Source organism: Echeneis naucrates, chromosome 8 (assembly GCF_900963305.1).
Source record: "Echeneis naucrates chromosome 8, fEcheNa1.1, whole genome shotgun sequence".
Classification (NCBI taxonomy): Eukaryota; Metazoa; Chordata; class Actinopteri; order Carangiformes; family Echeneidae; genus Echeneis; species Echeneis naucrates.
The window spans coordinates 1,025,651-1,046,423 of NC_042518.1; the positions used below are offsets into that span (position 1 = coordinate 1,025,651).

At 45.5% G+C, this 20,773-nt stretch overlaps 1 protein-coding gene across 2 annotated transcripts in view; it reads left to right on the forward strand.

The window, feature by feature from the left end:
• tmem104 (transmembrane protein 104) overlaps positions 1-19,440 on the forward strand; it is a 32,243-nt gene extending 12,803 nt beyond the window's left edge. The window contains exons 9-10 of one of the 2 annotated variants that reach the window (XM_029509091.1): positions 10,081-10,174; positions 15,623-19,439. In XM_029509091.1, the coding sequence (XP_029364951.1) occupies positions 10,081-10,174; positions 15,623-16,386 (858 nt within the window). In that variant the 3' untranslated portion in view covers positions 16,387-19,439. Of the gene's footprint in view, positions 1-10,080; positions 10,175-15,622 lie in introns of both variants that reach the window. The other variant, XM_029509092.1, reaches the window with a different exon arrangement.
• The last annotated feature ends 1,333 nt before the right edge of the window (positions 19,441-20,773 follow it).

The window sequence follows — 20,773 nt, forward strand, 5'->3', positions numbered from 1 at the left end:
TGTGAGTCCTTCAGGATTGAACCATTGTGCGTCAGCCTTGTTTTATCCAACCTGTTGCCCTCAGTGTGTCGGACTGAGAGTTGCGTTGTGTTTTGCCTGAACTTTGTTTCTCACTTTAATGCATGAAAGGCGCGATTGAATATAGCATCACAATTTCTTTATAGTCCCACCCCCCCGAAGCTCTCATCATGTGTCAGTCACGTCGGCTCAGTGTCAGTCCTGACGCTGACACCCGGCCTGCAGGGACTGGAGAGGTTTCCTTAAAGTGAGATTAGCTGAATTCTTCCTGTGATCTTCGTGCCATCTCTCCACTTCTGTCATGTCAATTTCACTCGTCCTTTCACAAGAAAAAACGTGGAGCGATGTCGATGCCGTAATCATTGCATCAAACTCTCACCGCTGAATTCACGAGCAGACTGACTAATTAGTTGACGATAACGAGTCTCAGTTGATGTTTCCTCAGGTCAGATCTTTTATTTAATCAGTATGGACTCGGCACGGCTCCGCCGTCAGCCGTTGCAGGACCACGGTGGGCCACGACGGCCGATTTCTTTATTTGAGCGTCCGGAAGCTCTTATGAGGGTCAATTGACTGATTTCCTCTGCAGCTGATTAATTCTCATGTCGTCGGTCTAGTGGACAGCTGAGGGCTTGTCTTCCAACATCTCCAGTATCTGTGGGCTTTGGGGGGCGGTTGCATAACAGTCCTTTACACATCTTGGATTGGAAAGAATAAGGGAACACAGATTCCCAAGACTTCAATCAAACTTCTCTGTCCTTGATTGCCCCCCCCCCCGTTAAGTTCTCTTTTTGACTCTGACTGCGGGGGCATTGTCACCGTGGCTGGCCAAGCAGCGGTGGGTACGCTCCACCCCGCTGGACGAGCCAGCTCAATTTAAATGGCTGATTTACTGTTCTCGCAGTATGTGGGAAGTGATGGAAAATCAATGCGGTGTATGAGGTGAAAGGCAGATGATGCTTACGCTGCATTGTTCACTTCTTAACTTCATGCAGATGTTTCAATTACAGCGTGTCTATTAAACCACGCACCGTCTCGTGTATTGAAATGATTTTAAGCGCAGCTGAAATTGTAGCCATCCCCTGAGAGCACTGAAATGACCCCCCTCCCATCCACCAACCACACACTTTACTCAACACAGAGCCGATTGATTAATTACCTGACTAATAAAGATTTATTTCAGGAGCAGCTTCAGCGACCTTGACGCACAGGCATTTTTTCACTGCAGTCTTTTGTCCGAGCTAACAAACACAGTTTGCTTTTCCTCTTCAAGCACAGACAAACATTAATAGGAAAACCGATGGTGTTAATTAAAAACTGACGTTTAAGAAAGACCAACCTCATGATTGTTTGGTTATAACTTTAATTTCTTTGCTAATTGGCTTGACATTTATCAACCGTGATGCAATTTAAATGGTACCTTCTCGGGAAAGGAGCCGATTTAGCAGCCTGGTTTTAGTTTGTAGTAAAGTGAAATAAACTTTTAAAATAAAAGACTGAACTAGAGGAAAATAATGAGAATGATATGAATTTATAATAAAACACGAGATACTTTTCTGAAGCCAAATTCTGAATGTAAATTAATTTAAAAACAGATTTTTATAGAACTGACTCGTCTTTTAAAGCTTCCTACAGTCTAAAGGGAGATCAGACTACACCGTGTTGTTGTTATTGATCAGATCAGCGACTAAAACTATGAAAAGGTCAAAAGTGATTTAAGAACAGGCCACATTTTTACTTTGGAAGGTCCATATTTGGTTGAACTATCGTGGAGATACAGAGGATGAGCCTTCGTGTTGGTGTTCTCACTGAGGTTAAATACTGTACGTATAAAAGACGTCCTGCGGTGGAGTGGCAGTGACTCTCCCAGTCGGGGGGGTGCAGTGACAGTATAGCTGGTTTAATGGAGCTTATCGCAGCAGGGCGACTTGTATGAGCAGCGAACTCATGGGGGGAGTCCACTCCTCGCAACAGCAGGAAGTCGGATCAGAGCGGCGCTCGATGCTGCTGCTGCCGCCTGAATGATGAGTTTCATACAGGAAGTGACCATTTTCTTCAAGTGGTAGTTTATTATTGAGCCGGTTTTGTCTCAGCCTGTGATTGATTGTGACGACTTGTTTGTGTTACAGCGCTGTACATGCATCATGCTTTTATTTCGCTGTAATGCAGCGTCTTTGGGTCAAATCTGCTATTATCACGGTCTTCGTCCTGATGAGATGCTCCCTCCAGCAGCAGCATTTGTTGTAGCAAATGCAGAAAAACTGTGTCTCTACATTCGAGCAGCAGTTGGCTCTGGCAGCCACATTCATTTCTCTCACTCACTAATTACTCTTGTTTGTCAACTTCACAGGAAGAAAAAGTGTGATGTGTTCCAAAAACCACAAAAACCAGCCGAACGGAAGGTTTGAGTGCCGCCACAATCATTTGTAGGCGATGGGGTGAAGTTGCCTCTGGGCTTGTTTGGCTTCTTTGGGCTGTGATTTCTTGCAGACCAGCAGTACGCCTGCAATAAGCTCATTTAGACGATTTATGGGTCCAGCTGTAACACTTCTGTCTTTATTTTGTCCCACGGATAGAGACGCAGGAATAGAAAGGTCTTCTATTCCCACCAGTCAAACACAAGATCTGTGGCACTTTTTTCAACTTGTTGATTGTAGATTAGATTTAAAAGATGAACTCAAAAGTTATTCCCTTTAGAGCAAACGCTCATGAGCATCATTTTCCTCATTTTAACAGAAAACATAACACGATGACGATGGCTGTTTCATGCTGCCCGTCAGACAGAGAAGGAGGAGACCAGGAGGCAGACTGTCGTACAGAGCAGGACATCTCACTCACAAATTAACAGATAATAGTGGGGAAAAAAGGAATAAAATGCCAAAGAGGCAGGACCAAATTTGGAAAAAGGAAATAAACCAATAGAGATGTTCAGATGGATGCATGCAGGGCGGATGCACACTGAGCTCAAGGCTAAGCTGGTCGGGTCTCAGAGTGGACAGCTATTGTGCATCCATCTGCATTTCAAATATGGCCGTGCACATTTCATGGACATCACGTTCATTCGCCCTCACGACAAACCCCCCCGAGACATCCTTGTACCAGATGCCAGATGAGTTTTACAATCCCACACAATCAGCATACAGAGATGTTCCCTCATTTAAAACAGAGAGAGAAGGAGAAAAAAGACAGGACCAGGTCATAAGCAAGACCACATCAGGACCAGAGAACCACCAAACACACCAGTTGAATACAGACCTCAGTGAAGATGCCCCGATCCTGATCCTTCAGCTCCGGACATCTCTGCCCAGAATAACGTGTTCTGCGTGCTCACGACTTTACGTCAGACCTGGACGTGAGCTTGACCCGGACTTGAAGAAGCTCCAGTGAGTTGAATCAGGCCTGACAGGTGATCCACAGTCTGGTTCACTGCCCTCCTGAAGCCTGCAGTACTTGTCTTTTGGATGCAAGGCATGTTTGGGGAGAAGCAGCATTATTTATTCATGCGGTGTGTGTCAGTGTTGGTGCGGGGTGGGGGAGGGGGGGGGGGGGTTAGGTCAAAGAGGAAGTAGAATTTCTGTAGCTGATCATTGACCCCGAGATCCAGAGGGGGGGAGCAGCATCTGGCGCTGACACTTGGCGACATTAGAGATGGATGGAACGACTTCTGCTGGCAGCAGATCAGCCTCGTTCTTCTCGGACTTCATGACTGTCGTGAGACATTAAAAAAAGAAAAAGCACACACTCAGAAAAACGAATATGACGACGGCCCAAAGTCTGCCGTTTGTTAAAATGTATAATTAGCTTTTTAAAATTCAGACACAGATCCATCGGAGGCTGAAGTGTGTCCTCTCTGCAGTGTAGAAAACAGGTGAGCCACACGCTCCATCTGAAACAGGCGTCTGTGAAAACTTTGCAGGTGCACAGTGATTTTTGTCTAGACGAGCACTCCAGCTCCATCTCCGTCCACCTGAACACACAGCCGCTCATGCTCAATGAGCATGAATGAGCAGGTGTAAACAGGAAGCAGATTGTCAGCTCTGCAGGTGATTTGTTGCTTTAAATACATTAGGAACAGAAAGACAGTTGTTGCAGGCTGTAGTCTTTTCGTGCCTTTCCGTTTTTATTTTTAAAAATGCCACATATTCAGAATCAACTCAAGCTCTAAATATATATGATACTCAATAAAGACATTTTTCTTCTTTTTCTTATGAAAACTGTGTAAAGCAGAACAACCAAAGAAAAGTTCCTCTCCTGTGTTTGAGTCGTTTCTATCTTTATCTGATCAGTAATGATGAAAAATCAGCTCCAAAGCCTCGAATGCTCGAAATATCAAAATTCTTTTAAAATGACAATATAAGGTTTGAACCATGTGTTAGTCTGAGTTGCTGTCAAGTTTTTTTTTTTTTTTTAATTTAAAGAATTAAAGTGTTAATGTCGAACAATAGGAATGAATCGTTGAGCAGCTGGAGCCAGAAAATATTTAAAGCTGCTGCTGTAAAATAAATCATGAAAAAATTATGTCTGATTAATTGAACAGTCATTTTGGCTTTGTGGTCGTAGCTGTTAATTGTGTTGTCACTTAGCAGCCGCGTTCATTCATCGGCTCTTTAAATGTGACGTCGGCTCGTTTGAAATCATTAATAATGTATTTATGTTGATGATGATGATGCTCGTAGCCACACCCCCCCGCCGCCTCCTCTCCTCCTCTCCTCCTCTCCTCACACCCTCGCCATCGTGAAGGGAGCATCTTTGTCTTGTGTTTCTCTTTCCTGGCGTGTGTTCAGTGAATCAGGTGACTTGTTATTGCCTGCTCGTGTCTCCTGGGCCTTTATGGCCTGTTTTATGCCGTTTCTATTCTGTACCGCCATGGTCCGGCTTCCCGCAGGTCTTCCATCATGCGCGTCAGCACCAAGCCTCTGAATTGCCCCATAATGTCCCGTACTCCATTACTTCCTGTGTGAGATGTCGTAGATGTGTTGTTACTTTCAGCATCACGCAGTTTGATTTTGTTTAGCATCATTAAGATGAAATATCATCTGGGAAAACAATCTATTTCCTGGATTCATCATGAACACACACACACGTTTTTATGTCTTTAAATAAAATATAGTGGGCTTTGAGACATTTAATTCTGTTCAGAATAATTAAACTACTTTCTCGCTGCTAATTAATTTCAATCAGTCTTACTGACAAAAAATGCTAATGGAGGATCAGTCACTCTGGAGTGTAAACAATGTCAAACTGATTTTATATCTGAAACATTCAAAGTCTTAATTAAAGCTAAATGATGTGTGCGATCGTACGGTTGTTTCCAGGGCGCACAGCTCTGTCTGTCGCTGAGTCCCGGAAATCAGACGTTCTTGGTTTTACCTGAAGCTTTTACAGTGTAATCCTCCGATCAGCTGCTGCACAGGAAACAGTGTTTAATGGCCGAGGTCGTCTTTCCGTAGCGCGGCGACGCCACCTGTTGGCCTGGAGGTTGACCTGTCCAACCTCAGCAGGCCTCAGCTCACCTGGGCCCTCTGGACTATTAAAGCCGGCCCATGTGGTCGCTCAGGACGGCAGGTGGCAATATCTGATAAATCAGTTTGTTCATTAATCAGAAAAAAAGGAGTCCACTTTGGAAATTGATAAATTATTAATAACGAAGAGAAAGTGACAGAGTTTTCTGTGTGAGATGTATTTGGACTAAAGATTAACATCAGACACAAATGGCCGGGGATTTTGGGACTGTGGGGATTGGAATTATGATCCTCTGTTTGATTGTGGGAGGATTATTGGTGTCCAGGACGAACCTCCAAGTGGACCCACCGGTCCGTCGCTGTTCTTTCCCCCTGCCGGGTTCTTTTGGCCGCTAACCCCCTTTACAGCAGACCAACATCCGTTTCAAACCCCCAAACTGAACGGTCATCTCCCAAAGCGCCCGTGAATGCAGCTACATCTGTCCGTCGGCGGCGTTTGGAAAGGAAAGAGGAGGAGAAATATTTGTTGAATAATTATTTAATGGCGTGGACGGTCAGGGGTCGACCGGCGTCTCGCCAAACTGTGATGGATGAAGAGCGTTGACACAACGCGTGGCTCCGGGCGAAACGCTCACATGTGTGGAGATTAATGAGAGCGTTGGATCGGCACTGGATTGGACTGGCACCCGCTCATCCGCACAAATCCGAACCAGGCTCCAGCAGTGATTGACAGCTGCGGCCCGGGCTGCCAGTTGGTGGCAGGTTTTCACCATAATTGAGTCCACTCACCATATCTAAGCCGCATTAATCTCTCACTCCTAAATTATAACTTTGCAGCATCACAGAGAGAGACGGCCAAAAAAGTTGAGGGAAAGTTACGTTGTTGTTGTTTTTTCTTTTACAAAAGGAGAGCAGACATGTTGATCAATTTTACTGACAAATTAAAAATTAATGAGGGTTTAAAGATGAAAATGGGGCTTTTAGAGACGGAGACATTCAGTATTATTTTTGTGTAAATCAGCAGGCGACTTCACTCCTTGTTGAAAAAAGTTAGCCTGTGTTGAAGTCTATGGGAAAATGTTCCTCCTCCTCCCTGATGAGTTTATGCTCTCAGTCTCTAGTTTCAAGTCTTAAATGATGAATGATGATGTTAATTTCTTTTAAATATGGTTTGGAAAAAAAAAAAAAGAAGAAGAGAGAATTAACCAATGGGTGACGTTTCTGAAGTTTCTCTCCGTTTTTTTCCTTTGGGAGAAGAAGAAAAATTTGGGAGTAGGCAGCAGGTTGTTGATCCCTCTGTCTCCGTCTGTCACGATAAAAAGACGCCGTCCTCCAAGCGTTGCTGTGATTCGGGTCACGGACGGTAATGAGACCTCGTTACGGCAGAGAGGCAACAAAGGCTTCATCTGGAGCCAAAATGACAACGGTGTCACCACAAAGAACAGAAGCTGAGTCTGGATGTGGATGAAACGCTTCTCAAAGTCACATCCCAGGAGACGATAATTATCTGAATTGTATCATGTGCGGATTTTTTCTGTCGCAGAGAGTCGAACAATTAAGTTCTGTTATCTGCTCACTTCAGCAGGAACATTCAGAAGTACAAGATGAAAAGAAAAGTGTCTGATCAGCGAAGGGAAACTTAAATTATCATTATGGGTTCTTGGTCTTCTATTTTTAGTCCTTTTCTGGAATCATCATCGTTGAATCTTAAAGTCTGTGGATTTAAGCTCCGCTGTTATTCACATTTTGTTCAACATTGTTATGTGAAAATTAAAAAAAGCTCATCTGCTCTGACTTCCCAAAGAGAAACCTGGATGAGGCCAGAATCGGTCCAATCAGCTGGTATCTTTTTGTTTGTTGTTTTTTACGTTTCGAGCGGTGGACGGTTTGAAGAGGACATCATCGATTGGTCACCTTTAGTTTTTCAGACTCGCTGTCTGTTGTGTGTCACTCAGGTGTGCGATCACAGTTGTCGTTCCTCCTCACACTGAGGTGCAAAAAATAGCAGTCTTTTTTTTTTTAAAGTCATTTTCATGATGTCTTTTGTCAACAGTGAAACGCCCGTGGTTGATGAGCGAGTGGTGGCGGAGGAAAGGAAGGAAGAGAGGCATCTTCCCAAAGCTGATTCATGCCGCTTTCCTGCCGACAGAATCTGTTCGGGTTTATTGAGACATTTATTAAACCGAGCTTGAAACGTAAGCAGTTTCCGAGGCAAGACGCGGAAATGCAGACGAAAATGTGTGAGATGAAATTGCCAGAAGAGTCTGAACAAAGTATTAAATGAATAAATGCATCAGAACAGAGCGTCAATCTGTCGACGTTACGAGACTCTGGTTATATTCATCTCTTTGTTTTCCTGTCTGGCACTTTTATTTTTCTGGTTGACGGAGCTGCACATTTCCAGCTGATGCAAACGTCGGAAACTGGAGCTCAGGTTGTTCTCTGTGATGTTCCTGTGATTCCATCATGGGGGCTTAACTGGGTGATGAAGGTTGGAACTGGAGGAGACCCGATCCGGTCCAACTGGTTTTTTTTTTGGTTTGTTTGTTTTGTGGTTGTTAAGGTGGACTGGTGAAGTGTGATCTCTTGCTCGCGGTGACACCGCCACCTTCTCTCTCGGTCGGGTCGGGTCATGCCAGCTCTCCGGTCTGAGTCAGCCTGTGGCCACATGGCATCTGATGCTTCACACTCGCCCACTCACACTTCCACTTTTCCATGTCCATGCTGTCGCTTTCTGGCCCTTCTTCTCATCACTGTGTGGCTCTTTTACCTCTGATTGAATTTTCTTTTCTCTGTTAACACACTCATCCTGTGATATTTAATTAATAGACTGGTTGCAGCAGTTTTACATGATTTAGCACATTAAACATGACAAGGTTAAAGAGAGCGACATTAAAATAAAGGCAGTTCTTTAAAAACTGTTGATTTTTGATGGACACACGAAAACATCTGCGGAAAATCAAATCAATATAAAATCATGTGGGACAAATGCAGATATATATATTTCCTCCATAAGGAGGAAGGTGTTGTAGTTTATCTTCAGGGTGGTGGTGGTGTTGTGATGCAGTTGAGCGGTCTTCTGTCCTCGGGCTGTTGTTCCGTTGGGGGTTTTATGGGAAGACCTTGATTCATGATGCTTCCTGAAACTGCTGAGAAACTACACCAGGCTCAGTGCTTTTAGCCCTCAGGGATATTTCCTGTATCTGTGGCCCGGCTGTCTGTTCAGGAGTGTTTCTCTGTCTGACTGTGTTAACGGCTCTTCATACGCTACGAAGGAATGAAGGACTGAGACGTCTGAAATAAAAATCATTAAACAGCTGATCAGATTGGTTTTCTCCTTTACTTATTTCTGGAGAAGACATCTGATACTGATCTCAGCCTCTCAGCTGTCAGAAGTTGTTTTTAAATTAAAGATTTACATTTAATCTTTATATCCCCCAAAATTTGTATTTGATGATTACACTTGTCTCGCCTTGGTCTACGGCTAAACTTTCTTCCCATAAAACCAAATCTTTCGAGGTTCAGTGTTGTGTGGCAGGTCCAGCTCGATGGAGCTGTGGGTGTGGCAGACAGCAGTGACCTCTTTGTGACATCACAAAGTCGCAGAAGTCCTGCCGGCTGGTTTTAAAGCTCAGTTTCTGAATCCAGACTGTGAACATTTCTCTGTGAAACCTTTGATACTTTTACTGCATGAATATAAAACCGGGATCTGATTTCCCATCAAAGAAGACGTGGGCATCAATCGTCGGACTATATGGACCTTTAATAGCTCGGCTTCCTCGGGAGAGTCAATTCAAACAGAAGTGATGACGAAACAGTTTTCATTAGTCGGCCATAAACATTTCTAAACTGACTGATGTTTGTGCAGAAATGCAGGACGACCTGTTTGCTGCTCTGACAACAATCCTGACTGTCAGCCAGCCGTCATTAGTCTCACTTTCTTCTTCAGACACATCTCTCTTCATAATGATTCATTCATTGCCTACGATAGTCGTGCCGATTTATGCTTTGGCCCGCCGTGAGTTGGTGCTGCACTTTGCCAAGAAGACAGCAAGTGTAACTTTAATATATAGACATACAGGCATCATCGTTATTCAGCAGAGTTAAAGGTTGTTATTTTCATTTTTATTTTTTTACCGCAGCTGTGCATCTGTGCGGACATCAGAGCTGACTCCTCGTGACTGACTTAGACTAAAGCCTGGTCTGAAAGTTTCCAATGATTCCAAGCTCTCTTCTCATTTATTGGTATTTTTTCCTGGAAAATGAAGATGAGCCTGAATCCTGCCAAAGGCCGATCTGCTACAATATGAAGATTTGTAGTTGGAAGCACCAGAGGGTTCCCCTCTGAGATCCCCCGGCCCTCAGAGTCTGTGGATGGAGGAGCTGCTTCTGATTTCAGCTCTTTATAAAGAAAGTGTCTGATAGGCAGTCAGAGCTGAGGCCTGAGAGGATTTGAAATTCTTTTTGTTGGTCCACCTGTTTATTTCCTCGTGCATGATGAGTCTCAGCTGGTCTCTGGGGAATCATCACAACTGTTTCAGCTCAAGGCATTTTTTTAATGAAAGTATTCAGCGTATCTTTATTCTTTGTCTTCCTGCAGAGTGTGTTCACCGTTCTGTTGGGGCCTTTTACCTTCTTCAACGCTCAGAAGACCAAATATCTTCAGATCCTCACCTCGTTCATGCGCTGGATTGGTAAGACCAAAAATAAAAATAAAAAAATTCTGAATTTTCAGATTCTTCTTGTTTTCTGGGGTCCGTCTTTGTTTTCCACCGTTCTTCATGTTCTCTGGTTTCCTCTCTCCCCTTCCTCCACTTCTACCTACAAATATCTCCATTTTCTCGATGTATTCCTACATTTCTTTCACCGCCCCCCCCCTCGTATGGCTGCTGTGCTCAGATCCGTCCATCATGGTTTGGTCCTGTGTTGTGTCTTTGATTCCCATCTCCTCTCATTCCTCAGCCTGACAGCCCTGACAGCCCGTCCCAAGGTTGATTGGACCGTCACTCACGGGATGACGGACAAAAATAAACCGCCCGTCCTGGGCCCGCTGTTAAAATCACACCGCCACTGAATCATGGCGCCCCTGCTACCCCCACTTCGCAGCGTGGTCGCTCACATATTCAACACAAACACAGCCGTGGCCATTCAAACTGTCTTCAGCTCTCCTGGAAATAGACATGAAATGGATAAAATTAAAAAGCATCCTCAGATTTTAAAGCGTAAAAGAGATCATTACAATACTAGGACAGATTTTCTGGACTCTGATTGGTTAGAATAGATTTATTTCCATCTGAAGTGAGAACATTTGGCTTGTTTACAAACTGATCAAAAACAGAAAAATATAAAAACGGGACCTTTAAAGGCAGTAAGTGCAATGCTTGTCTTTCCTGTGTTGGTTTTTAGTGCAGAGTGTATTTCCTGTTGTGGAGACAGTTGGTCTCGGATATAGATTGGCTGTTGGAGCGTTTCTGACACGGCTGCTTCTCAGAAGTGCTACAGTATTCCATGAAGACATTGTTTCTGCTCAGAAAATGTCTGAGTGCGTCTCAGTTTTTTGGAACAGCTTCAAGACGTCTGGTGACTTAAGGAGGACTCAGTAACTGTCTGCCAGTTCTGCCTTTATAAAACAGTGTGTGTTTCCTGGACTTGGATTTGTTATCGATGTGGCTGTCAGGATCTTTTTCCTTTAGCATCACTGACACTCTGCTCCGTCCCCTCGCTGGCTGTCAGGGTGACCTGACTCCCGCTCTCAGCTCCGACCTTGTTGTGGTTGTTGCCGCTCAACTGTCGCCTCTTCTTGTCTGACGAGTTGTGTTTCTGTTACGACCACACGAGTCTGGAGTCAGGTGGTCCTTCCATTTTCCAAACCGTCTCCTCTGGCCCAACTGTTCTGCCTCCACGTTGGCACAGGATTAGGGGTGCTGGTCTAACCTTGGGCCTGGTCTGGGAGTTTTTATGTTCTCTGGCTTCCCCCCACAGTCCAAAGAAATAAACATTAATGACCCATAAAACTACATTAGCAGTCAGAATACAGATGAAGTGTAATGCGATAAACAGAGATGATGTTGACTTCCTGTGGGATCGCTGACGTCTCTCCTGAGTGCAGCAGAGAGCTCATCTAATTCACATGGAGTGCTATGAGAGGAAGGGAACATGTTAACAGCCTCTTCAGTCTGTAAACGAGTATTAATCACTTCTGTCCATCTCTCCTGGGTTCCATCCGGAGTCACGTGGATCCTCTGAAGAGGTTCTGTCAGCGGAGTATGGATCCAGCAGACACACTGTCGTAAACAGTAGTCAGTAAATAAATGTAGAACAGAGCCAACGTAAAAACCTTGGTGGGGGAAATCAGATGAACCCCACCTGTATTTACGAGTACACAAATACAATAAACTGCACATTTTATCTGCACTAAGAAAACACAACTGGAAGTCAAAGACATCCTTTCACTTCACTACAACCTGCAGGGACATACACTGCTGCCTTCTGCCACACTATGTTTGAAGGTCAGGGGGACGCTTTCATTTTGTCCAGAGCTCACGGGGGGGGGCTGAAATATGAGCGAGAGCTAACGAGCCATATGACAGAGGTTCTGGAAAAGTAAATTTTTAGGGAAACAAAAATTCTGTCATCAGGTGGCAGCGATCAGGGAAGACAAAGCCCGACAGCTGACCGCCACCTGACTTAAATCCAGCTGCTGTTCGGTGCTGCTGGATGATTAAAGTCTGCTTTGTTTGAACATGATGAATTTAAAATATACGTAGAAGCTGAGCTTTAAATTACGTGAGCTGTATTATATATTGTCGTAAATTTAATCCCTCACAGATGAGCTGTATCATTGGAATTTCTTTTTCTTTTGGATCTGTCAGATTTCATGTCTTCACTTTTTCATGGAAATGAAAAATGCAGGATTCAAACATCCATGTTAAATCTTCATTTTACCTTCTAGAGAGAACAGGCTGATTCGTGTTGTTTGGTAACTGATCTTTAGCTCTTAGTTATTGTGTTCTTTGGGAAATTATTTGTAAAATCATTCATCTTCAGTCTCTTGACCAACACTCATCGTTTCAGAGTTAAACTCTAGATGAGAGGAAGGTCTCAGATCTGTGGATAATAAAGCGGTTGTGTTGGATAAGTTCAGTGAGGGAATAATTGATGTTTTCATGAAGATGTAAGATCGTGTCACAGAGTTTGGCTGAATCCTCCTCGTGGAGCAGAGCTGCTGAACAGCGGGCCGACTGCAGCGCCGCTCTGTGCTGCGTTCACAGATAGTCCTATCTGCCATCACACACCCCGTTAGGAGGCGAGGCAGCCACTTATCGCCCCGTCTCCTCCCTAAAAACAGGCCCAGCAGCCGGCGAGCTCCGGTCCTGATGGGTTTAGTGATAGAGCTCCACCACAGCAAGAGATGCCGAATCCCCCGGTGAGAAGTGGGCAAAGAGTCGGTGCTGCTAATTACCCCAGAGATTATCGGAGAGCTCAAGGAGTCTCTCCTAATTAACGATGGGGTGATTGCTCTGCTTTGAAACTCCCAGCGGGCGGAAATTGGCAAACAAAACGAGGAAAACAGGCTTCACCAGAAGCGGAATTAGATTAAAAGGTGTCAATATGACGTGGTTCTGTTCAGGCTGAGAAGTCCTTGACCTCACTGTCGCCGAAGAATCGCTCACGTTGAAGTGTCCGAGTCATTCTCTCTAAGGAACAAGACCCCCGCCCAACAACTTCCATCGCACATGAGATTGATCACCTCTCACCTTCTACCATTTTCCACTTGTTAATTGAGTCCAGGAATCTCATTTCTCTGATAGCCCTCATGCTCGGTCCCACTCCACAGGAAGTGGATGACTCCTCTGAGTATTGCGAGCGTGCACCAGCCTTGGCTTTGTTTGCTTCCAGCGGCAGCAGCTTCCTCTGGAGGGCTGTTAAATCGAAGCATTCCTCACAAGGTCGTTCCCGTCCCCCCGTCCAGGTGGTATAAATCAGCACGTGGCTGTTTGACATCTGCTTAATCTACTCATGTCCTGCGTCGGCATGTCAAGCATGTTGGTGGAGTGAGTGCACGTAATCACCACATCCTGACGGGTGGAAACGGCCCGTTGCATCAGAATGAGTGGGGGGGGGCTTCCTGCTGGACTGTAGGCGGGTGACTCGTCTCCTTAAGAGCTTTTTTCATTCTGACAGTCCTGCTCAGATTAAAACACGTCAGATTCCCGGTGGATTTACTCTGTGGGACCTGAATCTGGCCCAGTCAGATGCAGCTTCAGTGGTTAACCGGTCGATAAGACGAGCTCACAATCGATGTGTTCTTATTTCACAGCTGCTCAGCCGATCGCCTCTACAGGTGGCGTGATGGCGCCGTGATCTGACCCCCTTGTGCAGCCGCGGTTGGTGACGAATGAGCACATTATGAAAAGCTTTATTCTCGTGGCCTTGCTCCTGATCGACTTTCAATTTTGTAGAAAAATAATGGGTTAGTTCCTCCAACTTAAGTAAGACAAATGGGTCCCTGCCAGTAATTAGCATAAAATGTCCCAAAAAAAAGATGTTATGCTTCAGATTTTTGCACTTTGGGGGGATTTTGGCGCGGCGCTTTATTTATTAACCCTCATTTACATTTAACTGGGAGCTTTCCATTATGACCAGCAGCGCCGTTTCTCACCGGCTCTCTCTGGCAGCGTCTTAATCTTGGCTGGACTTGCAGAAAAGGTGGCGAGCCACCCTCAGGCAGTCTTAATTAAAAGCCTCCTTCCTCCGCCACCTGAGTGTCGGTCAGAAGGGGGACAGCACTTCCTGTTCACCTGACCCTCAGCACCGCAGAGAGAGACGGCCAACAGAAGGGTGGCAAGAAGATGAGAGTTTGAAGGAGAAAGGAGTCGAAGGGAGGTGCTGATGGCTCCTTCACACATCACAGATGTGGAGAGTAAAGCAGAAGAAAACAGGAGACGGTTACTGACCTTCATCACAAATCTGTGGAACGCTGCGCTGATCAGTTTGTTTGGTCCATTTCAGTCCCGCTTTAGAGACTAAACACTTAATAAAAATAACTAACTAAATAACTGTCAGTCAATTATGGAACTTAATGTGTTTGCAGCCGTTTATCTTCGTGCCCAACCAGTTGACCCCGTTGTTACAGGGAGAGGTAAAGTCGAAGTGGGGGGAGGCAGAAATGAGATTGGATGGAGGCCAAGGACGCATTAAACACTGAACACTGTGCAACAGGTTTATAGACTCTGCCCCCCCCATCATCGACTCTGATGTGGGTTTATGCAAATGTCTCCAGGTTCATTCATGGCTGGTCGGTCTGCAGGAGCTGAATGAGCGAAGTGAAGCCCCGCAGCAGGGGGGGGGCTGACTGCTTGATCCTCCTCAGTCCTGAAGGCCTTTGACTCTGACGGTGTCTCTTTTGTGTCCAGCCTCCATAATCGAATTTTATTGTCCTGATACATTAAAGTGGCACTTAGAGGACACCAGAGCTGATTTATGGAGCTGAAACACTGAGTACGCCCCCCCACTCCGAGCTGTGTGAACACACGCTCCTCTTTTCTGGGACCTGCAGTCTGAAACGTCCATCAAAGGCAGCAGGTCTCTCAGTTCTGCGTTACAGCATCTGGAATCATTTCCTCATCGTGTGTGGAGAATTAATACTCGAGTGTCACGTCCTAAATGTCATCCTGTGTTTAAAGGATGGCTGCTGATGAAAGTTGGGGGCCGGCTCTGACTAACTCCTGGTGTCACGGGCTGATGGAGTGCGTGTGGCTGTGAGACCACTCACAGGCCACATGACTGTCGGCCCGTAACGTGGTGGCATGCGGCGCTTTCGATACGCTCGCGCTACTTACCGCAGACGCCTCTCCGGAAATCGATTGGGGACGCGACGTGAACAGCAGGAGGTGGAGGATTCTCCATCCTCACCTGACTCTGGTGACTTCCTGTCAGGCCGCGAAACGTTTTTATAGCTGATGTTTCCAGAACAATCAGCTGGAGGACAAATCCACCTTCCAGCTCAGCCGCATTCATTTCCCCCGATATCACCACCAAGAAAAGTTAGTTTGTATTTGTTCGGATTTCTGAATGTTTGTGTTGATGCGGTTCATTCCCGACATTTCTTTGTTTGACCTCCTTTTTCTTTGTTTTTTCAGCGTTCACCATGATGATCATCTTGGCTCTGATCCGGATCATTAAAGGCACCGGTGAGGGTCACCCGCCGGTCGCCTCCCTGTACGGCGTGCCCAACCTGTTCGGCGTGTGCGTGTACTCCTTCATGTGCCAGCACTCGCTGCCCTCCCTGGTGACGCCCATCTCGGACAAGAAGCGCGTCGGCAGCCTGGTGTTGGCGGACTACATCCTGATCCTGGGCTTCTACGTCCTGCTGTCTTTCACCGCCATCTTCTGCTTCGACAGCTCCCTGCTGCACGACATGTACACCCTGAACTTCACCGACAACTGCGACGTCCTGAACAACTGGGTGCTGCGCTACTTCCTGGGCCTCTTCCCCGTTTTCACCATCAGCACCAACTTCCCCATCATCGCTGTGACGCTCCGCAACAACTGGAAGACGCTGTTCCACCGGGACGGCGGCACCTACCCGTGGGTGGTGGACCGCGTGGTGTTCCCCCTCATCACCCTGGTGCCCCCCATCCTGGTGGCCTTCTGCACCCACAACCTGGAGTCGCTGGTGGGCATCACGGGGTCGTATGCCGGCACGGGGATCCAGTACATCATCCCGGCCTTCCTGGTTTTCTACGCTCGCCGCCACCTGGAGCCCGTGGTGGGGCGGGATGCCGTCAACAAGCACCAGTCCCCCTTCCGCCACGCCTTCTGGGTGTGGTTCGTTTTGCTTTGGGCCACCTTCTGCCTCATGTTTGTCACAGCCAACATCATCCTGACGGACACCAGGAAGTGAGAACCAAAACTTTAGACTGGAGGCCTTACCTGCTGCTGTACGGACAGCGTGCCTTTTCTTATGGGACTTTCGCTGTAATTAGAAGTCATTTATCAGATTTGTGAAAAGGGACCAAATGTCACATGTTTCTGTTTTATTCTAAAAGCATGAAAACGCTGAAAGGGAATTTATTAAGAATCTTTTACTGTCAAACACCCGACGACTTCGTAAACTGGATAAACTTGGGACGCAGACGGACTCGGACATTTATCAGAGCAGTCTCAGTCAAACTGTGGAGAAGAGCTGAGAGGCTGAATGATCCGGCGGACCTTCAGGGCAGATTGTTAGTTGGGGAAGAAGAAGAAGAGCCTGTCGCACCCAGACGTGTGTCCTGCTTGGCATCAGTGCAACTTCATAATGAGATTGGAGCAGAAACCAACAGAAAGGGGGGAAAAAGAAAAGTCAGTCTCTCACGGCCGACGTGTATCCATTCCTCAGCGACGGCTGCCTCCGATCTCTTCCTCCAGCCGGTGAACGATGACGCTCCGACCGTGACAGATCCAGACGGATGGGCCTCCGGGAAGAGCTTCATCTCAGTTTATCACCCGACGCTCGCACCTGCAGTTCCCAGCCGGGGCACACGTCTCCCATCTCTTACCGCTCGGCCGCCCGCTCATGAGTCCGTCAGCTTCGTGTCTGTGTCCGACTCCTGATTTACGGCGCTCCGGCTCCGGCGGCCGACTCTCGGCAGCTTCCTGTCAGAGTTGTGCCTGTTAATGTACGTCTTTAACTGTCATTTCGTTTTCCATCTCTGACCCGACAACAGTTCTGTCTCTGGCTCAACAAAATCTTCATGTTCGGTGAAGCTGTCCGTCTGTCCGTCCTCCTCTGAGGGACTGTTTCTTCCCTGCAGGCTGGAAATGATGTTTTGTGGATTGACGCTTTCTGCAGAGAGACGTTCTTGTTTTAATCTTTAAATGTCGTTTTTCAAGCCTGTTTGCTCCAAATGATCCTCCACAGCGATGGAGCCGCATATCACAACAACAGCAACACAATCACCTTCTTGGGAGCTTTTACTTTTGTTAAATGTGTCCCGTACTGATCAGCTGATCGGTTTAATCAATGCTGCCTCTGAATACGTGTAGATGTCCTCCTTTGTCTGTCATGTGACCTGTCGGCGCCAGTTTTTATTTGTGTGGGAAACGGCTTCAGCTTCAAAGTGAATGAATGTGATCAAACCGTAACCATAGCAACACGCCGCTGAAGGCACAAAAAAGTAAACCAACTGAAAACACCAACAGCTGTGAAACGACTTTGGTTCTGTTCTGTTCTCACGTTATGATGTCGTGATGACATCACGGCGTCTGGGAGCGAAATGTTGCAGCTGTTTCGAGGCCGCGACATTTCAAATGGAAAACATTTGTAATTTTTATTTCCTCTGTGTTTACTTTTCGTCTGAGAGCACAACACGTCCTTATCTTTATCGACAAACTGCAGTTAGGATCGCCGTCATCACAAACTAACTTCAGGGTTAATTTATTCCTTCTAAAGGCCAAATATGGGACCTTAACTTTGGAAACATTAGATATTCAGAATTCCATCTGGAAACAAATATCAGATTGTGTTTGTTTGATTGATGAGATGCTGAATGTGGTTTTGATGACTCTTCTCTGGAGTTGTGAAATGTGCCTTTTTTGCAGAGTTACTGTAATTATTATTGTTTTGCCCTGAATTTATTGACTTTGAGAAGCAGTTAGTCGTTTCTTTTATATGACAATCAGCTTGTCCTCGTCTTTTTTACCGCATCAGTCAGTTTTTCCTGTTTTGTTGGTTCTGTTCTGATCCACGACTCTGGTGTTTGTTTACAGTCATCGGGCCGGCCTCCGGTTCACCGGTTCATGTGGATCTTTTCTGCTTTGCTGTCTGATTTTTATGATTCACAAAGGAAATAAATACTTTATGTTGATCTTAATCTCTTGAACTTTTATCACTTGAAGGGAAATTGGCTTTTCCTTTTGTAGTTATCGACCTTCAGAGCTGGAAACCAATCAGTATAAAGATTTAGACCATAAATCATAATAATCTTTGTGGAGTTAAACTTTAGGAGGATGAGGACCGTACGGTGGCTCTGAGAGCTCAAAATACTCAACAAGTGAACGAAACAAATTCTGATTTTCACAACAAATGGGTGGAAGTGAAGCACAACACTGCAAAAAGGTTTCCATTGCTTAGTAACAGGATTTCTATGTATTTTAAAAACGTTATCTGATAGCAGTAAGCCGCCTGTGCTGAGCCCTCCAGGCCACCGTAGACGGAGCATGAAGGAAGTCTTGATGCTGCAGCTGCAGGTAAATATTTCTTTCTGATGTCCTTTAAAGCTGTGAGAGGAAGCCGGCCACCGAGCCGCTCGGTATTCAGCCTGAAACACTGGACTCAGACCTGAGTCTGACCTGGCTCTGATTCCGATAAAATAAAAAGATTGAAGTGGTGAATTAGTTTGTCACCATCTTGTATTTCTACAGTGTTTCAGACACTTTTTTTTAACACCTCTGTTCACCTCAATCTTTGAGGCGCCCGAGCAGGTTTTTTATTGACATACAAGATTCCCGTTTTTATGATCAGACAGAACAGTTTAATTCCCGCGCCGCCCTTTCGTGGGGGGGTCGGCCCGTTTAGGAGGCAGAGCTTTAATTGGAAATGCAAACCTGGCACAGCTTAATTAAATCAGTGTGTTTAATTCCGTTCAGGTTCTGGCTGCTGCTCCTTCGCAAATATTTGATCTGCTGGTGTTAAATTTGTTTTAACTCCTCACTCCATCAACATCTATGAAAACTAATCTCAAACCTGCTGCAGCTCCACTGAAGCATCAGCTCCGTCTGATTATCTCCAGATTTAAAGTCTGATCCTCTTAATGAGGTCCCTTGTTTTTTTTTTTTTTCTCCACATCTTCATATTTTTGGTTCGTTTTCTCGTCATATATCAATCAGTGACTGTGTGCGATGAGTCGCACTGAAGAAGCTGATTTTGTGGTGTATTAATATTTATTAGGTTCACCGTCGCAATTTTTAATTTATAATTGTAAGTAAGAGTGAGAACTGGAATTATTAAAGTAAAACTATATATGTTATTCATGTAATAAATGAACTGTGTGGAAAGAGAAAGTTTGACTGTGTATTTTCACATATTGTGATTTTAGGAACCAGAAAGTTTCTCAGTGTAGTTTTAGGTCTCTCAGACTTTCCTTTGAATGAAAATACAGAAGATTCAACATCCAAGATTAGATGGTGGGTCCAGGTGGGCGGGGCTTGTGGGCGTGGCTAAAGACAATGACTGCTTCGTTGTGACATCGCAAAAGATGAGGAAGTCCTGCTGGCTGGTTTTAAAGTTCAGTTTCTGAATCCAGACTGTGAGCATTTCTTTGACTGGATTAAAACAGAAGCTGGACCTGTTTCAGAATCAGAGACCAGATGGAGGTCCACCTTTAGACCGTCTGGACCTTTTAGAACTTTCATTCTGGCTCTGTGGAGTTTGTCCTTGTGAGGAGATACTGTCTGCAGTCCGATCCATTCTGGTCCACAGTTTTATTACCAGATTTATTTAGTCTGGCTGGTTCAGGTGCTGCCGGCCTCTGCAGAGTCTCAGGTGGACCAGACGGGAATCGAACAGTAGAGCTGTAGGAGGCGTCACCGCTCAGATTTAATATTTAATAATATTTAATATTTCGCCCGAAGCTTTCGGCCCATTTGGAAGTCCTTACCTGCCAGGTGGACTCTCATCCCGCCATGACGGATGGATTTCTTTTAATTCCAGGCAGATGCTGCTGTTTTTTTAAAGCGTCCTCTTCCCGCCTTTTCTCCCCGCCGCCGTCATCCGTCCCCTCTGTGAGGCGATCCGACTTCAGTCTGCTCATCTTTGATTATTGTTCTCACAGCGAATCACATGAAACCAGCAGAATCAGGTGATTTAAGCTGCCATATTGTTTCTGTAGTTTTTTGGGGGGGGCTGACACTGAATCTTGGGATATGTAGGAAGAGAAGCACATGAGGGAGCCTGAGAAGACCACCAGAGCACGCAGCCCCAGACGTCTCCTCTGTCCTGCCTCCTTTTTGGTTATTTCCAGATTAATGTCAGAAACAGTTTTATGAACTGACCTTTTGATGTTCTCCTGTAGAATTCATTTTTTATGGATGTCTTCTCTTCCTGTGTTGATCCTTTAGAAATGAAGCATGAAATGACATCATTACATTTTGATATAAAAAGTGATTCTCTGCCTCCGTTTGCATTAAATAACCTTTCAGATGTTCATCTCTGCTGGTGTCGGCTCGGACGGTGCAGAGAAGGGAAGATGGTTCCATAAATCCTAAATGAATCAGGATTAGGATGCAGTTAATGTTGATAATCGCTGTTA